This window comes from Tribolium madens, unplaced genomic scaffold (assembly GCF_015345945.1).
Source record: "Tribolium madens isolate multiple individuals breed KSU strain unplaced genomic scaffold, Tmad_KSU_1.1 Scaffold_91;HRSCAF=231;Tcas5.2_LG7, whole genome shotgun sequence".
In the NCBI taxonomy this organism is placed as follows: Eukaryota; Metazoa; Arthropoda; class Insecta; order Coleoptera; family Tenebrionidae; genus Tribolium; species Tribolium madens.
In genome coordinates this window covers 12,483,574-12,500,069 of record NW_025401063.1, presented here as the reverse complement: position 1 = coordinate 12,500,069, position 16,496 = coordinate 12,483,574, and the positions used below count along the sequence as shown (strand labels likewise).

Sequence of the window (16,496 nt, the reverse complement as noted above, 5' to 3'; positions counted from 1 at the left end):
CAATTTGTTTTATAGAATTAATTAAAATATTTCTTATCGTTAATTAATTTTTTTTTTAATACAATACAATGTTTTTGGAATACAAAGCTTCCTTTGTTAAAAATTCTTGTTATTCATTTACTTATTTGTACTTAGCTTTATGACATATTTTGGGAAAAAATCAAGACAGAGCATCAATTTGTCAAGAAATATCAATCTCATTTGCTGTATTTTACTTAGAAAAGCTCTTTTATGATTGATAGACAAAAGCTAGATATTTTTTATAAGTTATTATAAGTATTAATTAATAAAGATAAATTACAGGATGTTTGTATGTATGCCAAAATTTGGCTCATATCTCCACCAAAACAAATAATTTCTTACTCACTCATACTTTTCTGAGTAATTATATACTTATTTACAAATAGAAAAAGATAAAAAGATACAATATTTTCGAAAATTTCTATGTTCCAGTTGTTTATCTTATCTGTGTTGTAAAATAGGGGTTTCCACATATAAAAGGTACACATTTCAAACCACCGTTAGTCAAGAAAAAACTTAAGAAAATATTATGAATCACGTTGTAGCCAGCTTGTTCCTCTTGTTTTTTACAATTCACAAAATAAACAGCCATGGGATGATGCTGGAGCCACCAAACAGAAGCTCATTATGGAGGTTTAATAGCTCAGCTCCAATAAATTACAATGATAATCAAAACTTTTGTGGCGGCTTCGGTGTAAGTAATTTTCAGAACCGAAAAACAAAGCACAGATTTTAAGCACAGATTTTATATTTAGGTCCAATGGGGCAAATTTGGAGGCAAGTGTGGCCCCTGTGGAGACAAATTCGACGATCCTCACCCACAATCGAACGAGAATGGAGGCAAGTATGGGCGAGGTTTTGTCGTAGCGGAGTATAAAGCCGGAAGTACGATTGATGTTCAAGTAAAACTCACAGCAAATCATTTGGGTTTTTTTAAATACAGGTAAATATGACAATTAGTTAAATTTTGGAAAAAAAAATTGTTTGCAGTCTTTGTGTTCTCAAAGACTCCAATGAACCTGAAATGGACGAGAAATGTTTCATTCCATTGAAACTAGCTGACGGTTCTGTCAAGTACAATGTTTTGAAAACGGATAGACTAGTAAAAAATAAACTCAAACTGCCCAAAAAAATTAAGTGTGATCGGTGTGTGCTTAGATGGAATTACCGAACTGGTAATAATTTTTTTTGTTAAAATAAAATTTTCGTAATATTGTTTATAGGGAATAATTGGGGAAATTGTGGAAATGGTACTTCAGGGTTAGGATGTGGACCTCAAGAAACATTTAGATCGTGCTCAGATGTCAGAATCGTGTAAAAATTGTATTTTTTTATGTTAGGAACATTATTGTGTAGTATTGTAAAATTTTTTAGATAAATAAATTATTTTTATCCGCAAACGTCACAAAAGTGACCACTTTTATTACTAAATGACACAGGGAGAAGTTTTACTTTTCAGACATGATGGAGTCAAAACACTGTTTATATGCCTAGGCGTTTTCACTTTTACTTGACACTTACTTTGACATTTACCACTGTTGTCTCTTTCTTGTCTCTTTCGCATTTTCAGCATTTTCTGGAGAGGTACAAGGTAGATTATCAGCATTCGACATTTTGCACTATATTATATTATTCACCAGTTAAATCAATCAACACTTTCGAAATCTCAACACAAATTCCGAAACTGGGTCGTGACGTTTGTTATGATTTTATTGCAAAGTGTCCTGATTATTGAGGTGATTTACTTGATTATTGGTGTGTTACTCTTTTCTCTCCATGTGAATCGTTTGCAGATAAAATAGTATATATTATTTGGAGTAAAAGTGAGTTTATGTGGCTCAGCTGAATCCATTTGCCTCTCTGTTCGGCAAAATGAATGTTAACATAAACAATCACTTTTACTCCTAATAACATAATCTACTATTATATTTAAAAAAAATTAAAATTTTAATACAACAAAAATAAAAATAATAAACAAAAGGTTTGACTATACAAAAATAAACGTGGGTTAAATCTTACAATCTACTTTTTAAATTTGTTTTATCTTGAAGTTTTAAATAAAGTCGTAATCTCTCTAATCAAGTACTTATACTGAGAGTAGTAGCATGAAAAAAACAAATAACATTTTACAATAGGATTTACTCTCGGATTTACCTAATCAAAATTGCATTTTTGACTCTCTGCAATTAAATCTACAGGATGATTAAAAAGACTCGGACTATCTCTTCGGTAGCGAAAAAGAACATCCAACTGAGTTAAATGTTCCCATAATAAAAAAATGTTTAAGTTTTTTTCACAAGATATTGTTCTTCAAAGGTTAAATCTTTGGGACTTTAAGTTTTTGGTTGTTCAAATATGAATTCTTGAATTTAGTTAGAGGAAAGGGCAGATCTTGCAATATTAAACAGATTAACAGAAGAAATGAAAGAAGAGAAGATTAACAAAACCTGTTTACCGAGTTGTGTCTTATGGTGTACAAAACATTTACAAACAAATTCAACAAAACATTCAATCTGACATCGGAAACAGTAATGCGAGGTACCTCATAATAGTCATAATAATTCGGAAATGGTCATTTTGTCAGTTCTGCTTTTTCTCAGAAAAATAAGCTTGTAAAAATTTGCTTTTATTTTTATGTTTAGCTGATAGTCTTCTATCACCATTCTAAAGATGGTCCGACACTTTTGAATCATTTGTATAGTGCGAATAAAATGATAACACTTTTTCAGTTGCTTTCTCACTCTCATTCACATAAAATGCAGAAATAAATTTCAAATTTGAGATGACACTTTTTTGCTTTAAAATATCTGAAAATTAAACATTTTTTTTTAATTAATTGGAAGCTGGTATTTACAATGTGACTTTTTTTCATAAATTACTTAAATAAACTACTACTAATACTAGCATAAATTCCAAAAGTTTATCTGTAAAACAGAAAATACTTGAATGAGAAGTAAATAAAACGTGCGTAGTGCTTAATTTTTGGATCAGTTATTTTGGATTACGTTAAGTCTTTTTAATCTTGGCCACGCTCGAAGGATTAAACTTAACAACAATTTCTTTAAATTTAAGCCATAAATTCCTAATTTTATCTGACCATAACCTATATAAAGAAAGTTTTCTCGAATCATCAGAACAACTTCAAAAAATGGCTTTGCTTCAACTTAGTTTCTTCATTTTTTGCCTCCTTGTTGACAAAATCTCTGGTCATGGAATGATGCTACAACCCCCAAATCGAAGCTCTTTGTGGCGATTTAATCCCAACGCACCACCTAATTATAACGACAATCAGAATTATTGTGGAGGAGCTGGGGTAAATACTCGTATTTTTTAATTTTAATTTTTGGTAATGTTTTGTTGTAGGTCCAGTGGGCTAGTATGGGAGGCAAATGTGGTGTTTGTGGTGACAAATACGACGATCCCCATCCACAAGCAAACGAGAATACTGGTAAATATGGCCAGGGAATAATCGCCGCTGAGTATAAATCAGGAAGTTCTATCGATGTTGAGGTTTTACTTACCACAAACCATAAGGGTTTCTTTAATTTTAGGTAGGTGTAAAAAATATTATTTTTTTGTAAAAACATTTTTTAATATATAGTTTGTGCGTATTACAAAACCCGAACAAGCATGAATCTGGAGAAGATTGCTTCCAGCCTCTGAAACTTGCAAATGGTGATAATCAATACAATGTTGTTACTGGTGAAAAAACAATAAATACACAAATACAATTGCCAAGCGGTTTGAAATGTGACAGATGTGTCTTGCGTTGGCATTATCAAGCCGGTAAGTTCTTTAATTAATTAATTATTTGATTATCTTAATGTTACATAATTAAATTAGGTAACAACTGGGGGCAGTGTGAAGATGGAAGTTATAATCAAGGATGTGGCCCTCAAGAGACTTTCCGTTCTTGTGCTGATATAACAATCTCTTAAACCTATTAATCTTCAGTTTTCTATTACTGATAATGTTGTTATGCGACATAAAACACGAAATTGTTTAAATAAAGAATTTTACTGAAAATTCTGCTATTTGTTATTATTATTTTTGCTCTTTCCGTCAATAATCTTCTCGAACGTCCGAGAATAAATCAATCTCGAAATTCCAATCTTATCATTTTTTACAAAATCAGTGCTGCAATATAAAAACAGTTCATTTGCGTAGACATCCCGTATGATAAAAATGTTAAAAAATATGAAGTTTTCTTGGCAATTTTTTCTGTTGTTTTGTCTTCTTGTAGCGAAAGTTTCTGGCCATGGGATGATGTTAGAACCACCTAATCGCAGTTCTTTGTGGAGATTTGATCCCACAGCACCTCAAAATTACAACGATAACCAAAATTATTGTGGTGGGGCTGCAGTAAGTTTTTTTTATTAAATTTTAATAAATACATAATATAGTATGTATTCTAATTTTGTCAAAGTTTCAGTGGCAAAGTATGGATGGAAAATGTGGTGTTTGTGGTGACCCTTACAACGCTCCTCATCCCCAAGAAAATGAAAATACTGGAAAATATGGTCAAGGGAAAGTTGTCCGACAATATGCGCCTGGAAGTGTAGTAGATATTCAAGTTACGTTGACAACAAATCATTTGGGATATTTTTTGTTTAGGTAGGTAGGAATGCAATCTTTATTAGAAAAATAGTAGATATCATTACGAGAAGAAGTGAGTTTTTTTAGTTGAATGATATATACTATTTTATTTTCAAGCGGATCGCAAAGAAACGGAAATTTGGACTCTGTTTACTTTTCAACGGCCATCTTGCAATTTTTAATTTTGACCTCTGTCATGCATACACATGAGCTACTCGTGTTACCGGTTAAATATTTGGTAATAATATTGTTATTTCGCGTTCTTCGAGGCTTTTTAATTTAATTATTAAACAGTTCGTGTAACTATTGATAAATAAGTCATTTCACCGTGTGAAATGCCTCAAATGACCTCATATTTGACTCGGTAGAGTCGTCACATCTCAACTTTCAACTCCAAAAGTCTTTCATTTCTGGTTACAAAAAAGGCGTTTCTATAGAGATATACAAACGCGCAATTTTTAACAGCTTGAAGATAAACTGTAGTTTTTGATGTACTTTTAGTCTCTGTGTTTTGCAAAATCCAAGTGCTCCAGAATCTGGTGAAGAGTGCTTCCAACCAATATCTTTGAGTAATGGTGATGACAGATATAATGTTACTTATAGTGAAAAAACAGTGAACACCCAAGTTAAGCTACCGGATGGGTTGACTTGTGATAGATGTGTTTTGCGATGGCATTATACTGCAGGTATTTTTACGTATTTAAAAAAAATATATAAAGCAGAATTATAATTCAATATTTTATTTAGGAAATAATTGGGGACAGTGTGAAGATGGGAGTTACCAAGAGGGATGTGGACCTCAGGAAACTTTCCGGTCTTGTGCAGATGTAGCAATACTCTAACTTTTGTAAATAATTTGATAATAATAAATTGAAACCTACTAACTTATGTCGTTGAATGTTTTTTTTAAACATTAGTAGGCCCTATTACAAAAAAAAAATAAAAATAAAAAAGTGTATTAAGATATGTAGATACCTATTTAAAACTTTAAGACAATAACAAAAATTAAGAACATTATTAGAAGTAATTCCAAAACGGATAAAGTGTTGACATAGTGTCACTATAGAAAACGTAATATTTCTTAAATTGTACCTACTTATGTAAAATGTTCAGGATAGTTGAATAGTTTGAAAAAACAGAAAGATATCATTTATTTTTGTTTACATTTGTAATTTTCTTGACATCTAAGCCACTAAAGCTCTAAATTAGACCCAAATAAGCATTTTTGGATCCAAAGCGTTGCTAAAGGGATTGGATAAATTTTATGAAACAAAAATCTTCGAAAAAATTGATTATGTGAATTTTTTTTGCAATGATTCATAAATTTTTGATAACAAACGTAGTTTTTGAAACGTACTTCTTATTTTGTGGAGGAAAAAAAATCTAGAAATATACTTACGTTACCTACTAAGTAAACATCACGTAGTAAGAAATACTTCTTCAAACTTAAGAATAATAAAAATAAATCATCAAAGATATGATGCTGATTGTATTTTAGTACCTATTGATTAGAACACTTATCTTTTATCATATTAACTTTTGCTTTTTTTCAAGAACTTTGAGAGCTTTGACGTAAATCTCCACTTGAGAAAAATTGCAGTAAACACGACACCACCTCTGTTACATATTTTTATTTTAAACCATTTTTACTGCAAACTAATAAGTACAAACAATTAAAACTGACTAAATAATGTTTATAAATAACGGTAATATTCTATCCACTTCATTTTTATTAAAGTAAAATACAATAGATACCTACCTTATCTTTCACATATTTCTGCCTCTTCACCGTTATCAAGCGAATAAATAGCATCAAGTCATCAAAACACCCTCAAAACGTCTTCGTGATGATTGGAAAAATGCTTTCTGTTTCTGTTGTTTTCCTTGTGTTCTGTTTTCTCGTTGAGAAAATTTCCGGTCATGGAATGATGATGGAACCACCAAATCGCAGTTCTTTGTGGCGGTTTGACCCAACGGCACCTCCAAATTACGATGATAATCAGAATTTTTGTGGCGGAGTGGCCGTAAGTATCTTATTTTATTAACTGGATGAAAGTTAATTCCTAACAAAAGGTCCAATGGAGCCAATTTAATGGCAAGTGTGGTGTCTGTGGCGATATCTACTCCGATCCACATCCACAAGCGAACGAAAATACCGGGACTTATGGTCAAGGGAAGGTTGTACGGACGTATGATTCAGGAAGTGTGATTGATATCACAATTAATTTGACTGCTAATCATATGGGATATTTCAACTTTAGGTAGGGAAGCTCAATTTTTTTAAATACGAGTGTAATAATTATTTTGCTCTAGTGTATGTGTTTTGCAAGATCCAAACGCCCCAGAATCGGGAGAAGAGTGTTTCCAACCCATCACACTGGCAAATGGCGAGCCGAGATATTATATTCAATCAACTGACAAGAGTTTGATTGTTGATACTCAGGTTAAGTTACCCGATGGCCTGAAATGTGATAGATGTGTTCTTCGTTGGCATTACAATTGTGGTATTACTTAAACAACATTTTCTCGATTTCGTTTTAAATTTTGTTTGTATTTAGGCAACAGTTGGGGACAATGCGATGATGGCAGTTTTGCGGACGGATGTGGGCCTCAAGAGACTTTTAGATCGTGTGCTGATATTGCAGTTGTGTAGTTTGGTAAAAATTTTGTACAAAATGGAAATAAAACCCAAATAAAGTCTATCAAATTACTGTGAACAGTTTTAGTGTAAAAATAGTTTAATATTTTATTATTTTATTGTTTCAAAGTAATAAAATATTATTAAACAATTATTAAATAATTTTTACAAAAAAAACCTAGCATCTGTGTTTCTTCTTTAATTTATTTGCTGTATTAATGGTTGCCTGAACTATAAAGTAAAACCAGTGTATTTGTATACCTACCTATTATCTACTCATAACTATTATTTATAATATCTTATCGATAAGACAATTCTAATAAAAGTAAAAACTATTAAAATATCATTTTTTGCTTAGTCTTATGACTAAGATTTTTATTTCTTATCTTTATTGGCAAGTGATGTATGTGATTTTAGAAAAATCTTGCGGCAATACAGAGTGAGTCTTATGTAACTTATACGCATAAACTTAGGGAATGAAAGGTTGATCAATAATAAGTAAAAAAAAAATTAAAAAAAAAGTTAAATAAAATATTTTTTATTTTTATCGAATATCAATTAAAAATTCCTCTTAACCCTACCAAAATAAAGAAAATCGGTTCACTTAACTATTGACAGGCCTGGCGTGAACAAATGTAATGTCGGCATTGGTGTCAGCGCAAATTATCTAAAATTTTAAAGTCTAATAGTGTTTTTAACATGGTGAGTATATCTCGGAAACTAAGAAACTTTTGTTAGAATTTTTTTTCATTATTATTTATTTTATACCCAAAAACTTATGCATATAAGTTAGGACTCACCCTGAATATTTTATACTGAAAAACAAAGAATAGTGTTTAGTAAAAAATACTTACGTATATTTAAATTGAAGTATATTATTATAATAGAAAAAAGGATGTTTTATTTATTTTTCTTATTTCATTTATTTTGTTTTTCCATACAAACTAGCACGGACAAAGTAAAATATTTTTCTTCATTTCAAAGTGAGAAACTGAAAAACACAAACATTTTATTACCTAAATAACTTAACAACTGTTAAGTCAGACTAATCTCATTAATTTTTTACCGAAATCAAGCTAATTTATAATTCATTATAATGTTTTTTCCAGGAAATGATTGACGTCTTTCGCGTTTTTAGTGCTTTTATCTGTGACAGGGAAATTCTAGTCATACATAAATTGAATACGGGAATAATAAATATGTAAAATTGTTTCTTGATAGAATACTAAATAATTATCCATCAGCGATCAATGTTACCATTTGCGCATTTACCACATACGATATCGTTTCAGAGACGCTAATTTTTATGCAAAACAAGAATGATTTTGAATCGTAATGAATGTTCTGACTGTTGAGTGAATGTTTAAATGTTATAATGGGATATTAGCAAGTTGTTGCACACTTTAGTTATTGTCTTGTGAATGCTACCAAAACCTTCCTATTAAAAAAAAGTTTTATCAACTTTACTCACAAAGGCTTATTTGATTTTAGATTTATAGACCATAAACTATAGCTACTGTCATTATTGTTATATGGTTTTATTTATAAAGTGCTTACATGGTTTGTGGTTATAAAGTTCTTGAAATTTTGTTGTTGCCTCGGATAAGTTGATGGTATTATTTAACTAAATGACGTCCTCAATTAAAATTTCGGAGTTACTTATTAGACTAAAAAGATTAAAAGTTTCAATAAAACAATCACACATAAAAGAAAAAATGTTACAAATGTATTAATAAAATCATTAAAAGATTAAGATATATTGAATTTTATATACTTTAGATACTTCTTTATTATATTCTTCCACCTCATTTTTTCTGTTTATCTTATCATATGTTATATAAAAGCAAAAAAGGCAAATTTTACTACTAGTTATAAAAAAAATGGCTAAACTACTCTTAGTAGCAATTAGCAGTATTTTACTTAAAGAAATAAGTGGTCATGGCATGATGTTGGAACCACCAAACAGAAGCTCTCTGTGGCGGTACGACAAATCCGCTTTACCAAATTATCAAGACAATCAGAATTTTTGTGGGGGATATTATGTAATTATTCAGTAATTCAATAACCTAGCAGTTTAAGGTTTCTAATTTATTGTAGGTCCAATGGGAATTAAATGGTGGAAAATGCGGAGTCTGTGGTGACACTTACAGCGATCCTCATCCTCAAAATAACGAAAATACTGGCAAATATGGTTCTGGAAAAATCGTACGTACATACGAAGCTGGGAGTGTCATAAATGTTAAAGTTTGGTTGTCTAAAAATCATTTGGGAAGTTTTGAATTTAGTTTATGCGAAATCACTAATTCCAATGCTCCCGAAAGTGGAGAGGAATGTTTTGAAGTCTTGTCTTTGGCTGATGGTTTAAAACAATATAATGTTTCAGCGGGAGAAACTGACGTTTCTGTAGCTTTGCAACTGCCGAAAGGTAAAACTTGTGCTCATTGTGTGTTAAGATGGCATTATCGTGCAGGTACGTATCTTGAAATTTAAAAAATTAAAAATAAATTAATGGGTTTAAGGTAATAATTGGGGTGATTGTGGCGATGGTACTTGGGCCAAAGGATGCGGGTCACAAGAAACTTTCCGCACTTGTGCTGATGTAGCTATAGTTTAACTACAAATAAATTATTTTGGTTAATAATTGCCTTTTTTATATTTCTGGTGTCACGCAAATCATGAAATAAATTTTCAATCTCACAATAAACTTTTCAATCGTCCAGCTCTTGATTTTATCGGTTTTGTGAAGTACTCCAAAACCTATAAAAAGTATGCAAAAAAATCATTCTCTACTTCTACCCAAACTATCTTAGTTTTACATGTCGATTCAAAGAAAATGATTGTTCAAATTCTTATTTTAGCTTTATTTATTGGAGATTTTAGGTAAGTTTTCAGCCACGGAGTGATGGAGCCTCTAAATATATAGGGTAATTAAAAAAAAACACACTGAATATCGCAGAATATAAATAAAAATCTGAAAATCTGAAAATCTCGACACAGCTTAGGTCAGGTCAGGTCACAAAACATTATTTAAAACTTGTTTCTTAAATTGTTTTTTTTTTTAATTTCAGCACTTCGTCGTCCCGTATATTTATGATTATTTCATTTATACCTAATTACATACAATTAAATTTCAAAATGTATGCCCACTTGATTTTAATTAAATATTTTACTTTTATTAATGTCACCTGTAAGATGCATGACTCTAGAAAATTGATCTAACTGATAAATTAAAACAAAAGAAGACACTTGGTTGTAATAAGTACCTAATTGCAAGATCTTTCGATAAGAATTTATAGATCTCAACTCAACAGTCAAAAATGTTCATTAATAATTAATTATCTAATTACGTCTAAAATATATCAAAATAAAAAGATAAAACAACTTGATGTTTGTCTAAATCACGTCTAAATTTAAGTACGACAGAAAAGTTAAAAAGTTCTTGTTCTTTTTATTCAGAAATCGATAACTCTATTATTTTTTATTATTTTAAACTAGTATTTTGACATATGAAAGAGAAAGATTAGATCGTCCTTCCGGTAATTTCATAATCGATAGTTACGTTTGGGAAACCTCAAATACCCTTAACTCAATTTTTCTAAATAAAAAGCTCCAATTTTTTCTTCGCCAAATGGCGAATTTGATTTTGCTTCGAAATAGTGGAAAAAACGCATTAAAAGAAACTTTTTTGTCTTATATCCTTTCATCTGTTTAAATTTGTAACAAAAAAAAACGGAACATCCATACAGTAAATGCTTATTAGATTTTTTTATTTAGTCGTTAGTAAAATTTTTCAATTTGTAATTCAACCAATCGCCACATGAAGATATTAAGCGAGCAGTAGAACCAGATTAATTATTTTTGACTTCAAAGTTTAAAAACCAACTGCGATTAATCTGACAGATTCCAAGATAAAGACTACTTCTTTTTTATATTTTGTAAATATAAATTTTAAATAAATAATACTACCTAATAATAAAGATTAAAGTATTAAATTAATAATCAAATTATGTATTTTTCAAAAATTACATTGTACTTGCAAGGGGCAGTATAAAGATTAAGTTTTATTGGGCTTCTGTCTGTAATTTTATTTATTATGTATTGTATTGTGTATTTATAACATTATTTTTGTTTTTATTAATTGTAGAAGTTTGCACAAAACTATAAAAAAATATGTTTTTGTATACGCTCCCAAAAATAGCTATTTTGCGGACTCATTTGAGACCACAAAATGAGTCTTTTCCGGACTTAATAAAATAGTACGCAAAATGGTTATTTTGCGTACTCAGTCCCCAACAACAGTTTTTGCGGACAAAAAAATTAAATTGGTTACTATGGTGGCGAAATTTTTTTATTAATAAGAGGTGTGAATTCGTGTTTTGGGAGCTTTAATAAAAAAATCTTGTATCCACCACGTACGCAAAAGGTTTTAGGTGACTCCTCTCATTAAAGACTCGGCTCCTATAAGTACGTCGCCTCGTCATTAATTACGATTCGTTCCTTAAAACCCTATTTTGCGTACTTGATACATAAATAGCTATTGTTTATGTTTCAAAAACTAGTCATCACATTGAAGAGTAAGAAAGATAATGCTAGAGAAAACACTTATACTTATTGTGTGACAACATTGACTAGATGTTTTCTTCTTTATAGATATTAGAAAAATTAGAAATTGTACATACTCGAAGATACGTTGTAATCACGTGGCTGTTTTAAAAAGTGACGAAATAAATAGCTGGTTAAGAATGTTTTGAAAATTTGTTAAACACGCGAATACTGTAGATATAGATTATTACCTTGAATAAACTCACATATCACTGAAAATACATACCAACAGACTTTAAGTACGACATTATAATTATGATCCCAAAATGCTAGTTTTTTGTTTAAATAGTGGAAGGTGGGATCTGTCGGAGACCTGGATCTGAAAGAATAAATTAGACAATAGATTCGTATTTTGCCAACTGTAAGTAGGCATTATTAAGACGATGATAATTTATAAACTTTTGTCTAATTTATTTTTCTTTTCACTTCAAGTTGTTTTAACAAGTTTAGTTTTAATTTTTATATTTGATAGGTACTAAAGATAGTATGAAATATTTACATACAGGCTGACAAAGTTACAAAAATTTATGAAAATGGGAGAACATTTTTGAGTATATTTATTTATTTATTTATATACCTATATGCTAGAGGAAGTCTGAAGAACTAAACAACGAGTAAGGATCAATAAGTGACAACTTATATTGATATTAATATAATTGATTTCAATCAAACTTGAAGTTTTTTTGAACAATAGAATTATAATCGATAAATAATAAGGCCCAGATTGACAGATGTAAGTGATTATTGATTAATCAATTCTTGGAAAAGACTAATAAAAAACTCAAACACTTATGTTTTACAATATCTAAATTATGTTCTTTAAAGACTTTTTACAACAAGAACTTTTATGGTAAAATTTATAAATTAATGTGCATAAACCACGACTGCGTATTTATAGACACATAATTTAGTTCATATTCCACTCGTGGAATATTGGGTAGTATGAATAAAATGTAGCAAAAGCTTTTACTATAATTTTGTCTCTTTCTTTCTCATAAAATCTAAATTACGTCTATTTTTTACTATTACAAGTAGAAGCATTTACTTAACTTTATTCATACGGCCCATTAAGTTATATTCCAGGACTCTTTCCTTTATTCTGTTTCAACACAATTTGACATTTTTATTAATTAAATTGAAACGTCAACTTCCATATGTCAGCTTTGTCAATACTAAAAATTGAATATATTTTTTATTTTACAATCGTAAATCGTATTAGTATTCTACTCATATATAATGGCTATTATTTACTCAGGTGATTAAAAAACTAGTCTACGACTCGTTTTTTAACCTTCACCTTTGTGAATATCATTATATGCTTGTTGAATGATATACTATTTTTTTTTCTTTGAAACAGAAAAGAGGTACGTGACCTCAACAATGTAAGTACAGAAAACAAATACTTAATTATTAGTAAAAGTTTAAATAAAAATAGATAAAAACACTAAATGCTTTTTTTTTAAATGTTTTCAGACATTGTTGTCTACTCGATGAGAAAAAGCTATAAATTTCAAATAAAAATGGTGGAAGCCTATATTGAAAAATTTTACCCTCTACTGTTTTAAATGTTATATTGTTAAAAGACTATCTATTTTTGCAATATTTTGCCACCATATTTCTCTTACTTGCTTTTTAGAATGAAAACAGGAGTTTTCAATATATTCTTAACTAAAACATTTCAAAATCATTATGAAATTCGCATTTACCAAGAAACTTAATATTACATTATTTCACTAATTAAAATACAGTGGCAAAATTTGATGTGACAATAATAAGCTTGATAAGAATAAAAAAATCTAATACAATACAGTAAATGAGTTGACATCAAAAATTACTTTAAAATTTTCATTTGCTAATGATTTTATCATTATCCTTTACATGAGGCAACAATTTGAACTATTTATTAAAAAAAACTTAACCTTTGATCACAATAAAAACTTTGATCTGTTCCAGGGCTTTCTTCGCATTTTATTTAACTTAATTGGAACAAAAATTAAAAAAAAAACTTAAATAAATCAAATCTACATTCGTAAAATGAGAAATGACTACTAGAAGTCATGTAACATTCTTATCCTTCATTAAATAATTTAGATTTTGGCGGTTTGTTTGATCTAATTAAACTGTTAATGCAGGTGTAATAAACCCCTAATAAATATATTTCTAGCTATCTTATCAAAATAGCCACAATTTAGGTATAAATAAAAATCACCCCAAAATCTTTCAGTATAGTGTATTAGTTCTGGAATTCAGAAGTATTGCGAAATATGGCAATAAGAGAAATTCTTGTCTTTGTAGTATTTTGCTACCTTGAAGAAACTTCAGGTCATGGTATGATGCTTGAACCTATTAATCGAGCTTCCTTGTGGAGACTCGACTGGAAACAACCCTCAAATTACAACGACATGGGATATTTCTGTGGGGGTGTCAAGGTACCGTTTCCGATTGGTTTATTAAAATATTTGATTAAGAAGGTTCACTTCATATCTGGCGGCAACTTTTTGCATCAAGAGAACCCTCATATTTATTTAAATTGCGATATCTTATCGATTGAATTTCTATATAAGTGAAAATTTTCGCACTACTTTAATTAGTTCGGTCTTGTGATAATTAAAACAATGGTGGCAAAATTTGTAACAGTAGTGCTTGTTTTGGTCTGCTTGCAAAAAGTGGCCAGTCATGGTATGATGATGGACCCAACAAACAGAGCTTCTCGGTGGAGAATAGATCAGAAAGCCCCGATTAATTATGACGATAATGCTTTCTTTTGCGGAGGTTTTGCGGTATGTCCATAATTACAAATATTATTTATGTGAAAGAAATATAATAAAAATATTTTTTTCAGGTTCAATACGAGCAAAACGGAGGTAAATGCGGAGTCTGTGGTGACAACTACGCCGATCCCGTCCCCAGAAGCAACGAAAATACGGGTAAATTTGGAAATGGTGTTGTTTCAAAAACTTACAAAGCCGGAAGTGTTGTCACTACTTCCATTACTCTTACTGCGAACCATCTTGGTAGTTTTACCTACAGTTTGTGCGTCTTGGAAGATCCCACTAAACCTGAAACCGAAGATTGTTTTGTCGATTTGCCGCTAGCTGATGGTTCCTCGCAACATCCTGTCAGTGCTGATGAGTACCAAATCACAAATCAAGTACAATTGCCAGCAGGAGTTATCTGTGATAGATGTGTCTTAAGATGGCATTACAAGAGCGGAAATTCTTGGGGAATTTGTACTGATGGTACCCAAAAGATGGGCTGTGGGGCCCAAGAAACATTCCGGTCGTGCGCTGATATTGCAATTGTATCTTGAAATTCTTTGCCACATATTGTAAAAATAACAAAAAATCTCAATAAAAATTATAAACATTATAAGTGTTTTCTACCAATTTTTTATTCTCAAAGTTAACATAAAATTATAAAAAAATATCGATTACAAATTTTAAACGTTTTGAATTCATTGATTTAATTAATACTTGTACATACAGGCACATTTTTTTATTAGTATACGGATGTATATGTATTTAACTACTTACATATGACTATTACTATTATTATTTGCAGTTAGTCTAGGCATAGGCAACCAATATTACAAAGGTTTTAAAGGCGTTAAATAAAAGACAAATTTTAAAAAACAACAAAGTAAATGTAATGAAATATTAATTAAAAAAAATAAAACCCATTAAAACAAGAAAAATATTAAATAATTAAAGCAAGTGTTCACAATGCTGGGCTTGCAGTTCCAAACAATAACCCAAGCGATTTTGAACATACCGCCACTGCATACCTGATAAATTCAGGATCTATATTATTATATTCTGTACGAATACGTATTCGTAAAGAACGTTCTTTCAGCTCTTCTAAATTTTGCATTAGAACATTAGTATATTTTTTTGTTTTTAAATATCCCCAAAGAAAAAAATCGTTAGGTGCCAAGTGTGGCGATTGTGAAGGCCATGCGATGCGGCCATATCTCCCGCTCCACTTTGGCGACACACAAATGGCATTAACTTTTTAAAGCTGCGCTTTAAATTTCAAGACTGACACTTGACAAACTTGACACAAAATTTTCGTTTTGCATATTTCAATATCTAGTACCCTTTAAAAGCTTGAAATGTTGGTCGCCTGCCCTATGAAATTAACCCGGTTTTTTTGAAAGTATACATAGGGTTATGTATACTAATAAAAAAAATGTCCCTGTATATTATGTATTCACAAAACTCCCGTGACGTTTACAATGTCAAACCAAAATTTTTGAGTGTATTCCAAACGACACAGATGACTATTATTTCATCTGACTGTACTTGATGTCAAGTTTCCATGGTACAGGCACATGCACCAATGATAATAATTAAATCATTTCAAATCAAGTGATAGCGACCAGGTTGTTAAACTTTGAGTGAAGTTGTCACCAACATAGCCATAGTAACTTTTTGTTTAACTAACTTAATGTCATTTTGACATGTCGGGAGTTTAGTGAATATATTATATGTTGTTTCACAGTTTAGGTATATTAAAAATGTTTTGTTGTAAAAATAAATATATAGGAATATTATTAATAGAATACTATTGTAACGAGTGTTTTTTTTTTAATTTAGCGTCTGAACAAACCATAGCATTGAAAGTTATTAATCTGACATTT

At 30.2% G+C, this 16,496-nt stretch overlaps 6 protein-coding genes across 7 annotated transcripts; all 6 read left to right on the top strand.

The window, feature by feature from the left end:
• Window positions 1-514: 514 nt before the first annotated feature.
• Window positions 515-1,421, top strand: LOC123011270. Its single transcript, XM_044408635.1, has 4 exons — window positions 515-715; window positions 777-964; window positions 1,012-1,196; window positions 1,245-1,421. The coding sequence occupies exons 1-4, from the start codon at window positions 551-553 to the stop codon at window positions 1,337-1,339; spliced, it is 633 nt and encodes a 210-aa protein (XP_044264570.1). The 5' UTR covers window positions 515-550; the 3' UTR covers window positions 1,340-1,421.
• Window positions 1,422-3,169: 1,748 nt separating this feature from the next.
• Window positions 3,170-4,050, top strand: LOC123011330. The gene is made up of 4 exons (XM_044408717.1): window positions 3,170-3,334; window positions 3,385-3,572; window positions 3,623-3,807; window positions 3,865-4,050. The coding sequence occupies exons 1-4, from the start codon at window positions 3,170-3,172 to the stop codon at window positions 3,957-3,959; spliced, it is 633 nt and encodes a 210-aa protein (XP_044264652.1). The 3' UTR covers window positions 3,960-4,050.
• A 144-nt stretch (window positions 4,051-4,194) lies between these two features.
• Window positions 4,195-5,505, top strand: LOC123011282. The gene is made up of 4 exons (XM_044408651.1): window positions 4,195-4,383; window positions 4,448-4,635; window positions 5,119-5,303; window positions 5,365-5,505. Exons 1-4 carry the CDS (start codon window positions 4,198-4,200, stop codon window positions 5,457-5,459), a joined length of 654 nt encoding a protein of 217 aa, XP_044264586.1. The 5' UTR covers window positions 4,195-4,197; the 3' UTR covers window positions 5,460-5,505.
• Window positions 5,506-6,252: 747 nt separating this feature from the next.
• On the top strand, window positions 6,253-7,432 carry LOC123011198. Its single transcript, XM_044408537.1, has 4 exons — window positions 6,253-6,641; window positions 6,691-6,878; window positions 6,931-7,121; window positions 7,176-7,432. Exons 1-4 carry the CDS (start codon window positions 6,465-6,467, stop codon window positions 7,268-7,270), a joined length of 651 nt encoding a protein of 216 aa, XP_044264472.1. The 5' UTR covers window positions 6,253-6,464; the 3' UTR covers window positions 7,271-7,432.
• Window positions 7,433-9,112: 1,680 nt separating this feature from the next.
• On the top strand, window positions 9,113-9,896 carry LOC123011183. The gene is made up of 3 exons (XM_044408515.1): window positions 9,113-9,297; window positions 9,353-9,725; window positions 9,775-9,896. The coding sequence occupies exons 1-3, from the start codon at window positions 9,136-9,138 to the stop codon at window positions 9,867-9,869; spliced, it is 630 nt and encodes a 209-aa protein (XP_044264450.1). The 5' UTR covers window positions 9,113-9,135; the 3' UTR covers window positions 9,870-9,896.
• Window positions 9,897-14,076: 4,180 nt separating this feature from the next.
• Window positions 14,077-15,226, top strand: LOC123011226. Of its 2 annotated transcripts, none has more exons than XM_044408576.1 (2): window positions 14,077-14,286; window positions 14,700-15,226. In XM_044408576.1, the coding sequence occupies exons 1-2, from the start codon at window positions 14,122-14,124 to the stop codon at window positions 15,165-15,167; spliced, it is 633 nt and encodes a 210-aa protein (XP_044264511.1). In that variant the 5' UTR covers window positions 14,077-14,121; the 3' UTR covers window positions 15,168-15,226. The 2 variants fall into 2 exon arrangements, with proteins under 2 accessions (XP_044264511.1, XP_044264512.1); XM_044408577.1 differs by lacking the exon at window positions 14,077-14,286 and adding an exon at window positions 14,420-14,637.
• Window positions 15,227-16,496: the final 1,270 nt, after the last annotated feature.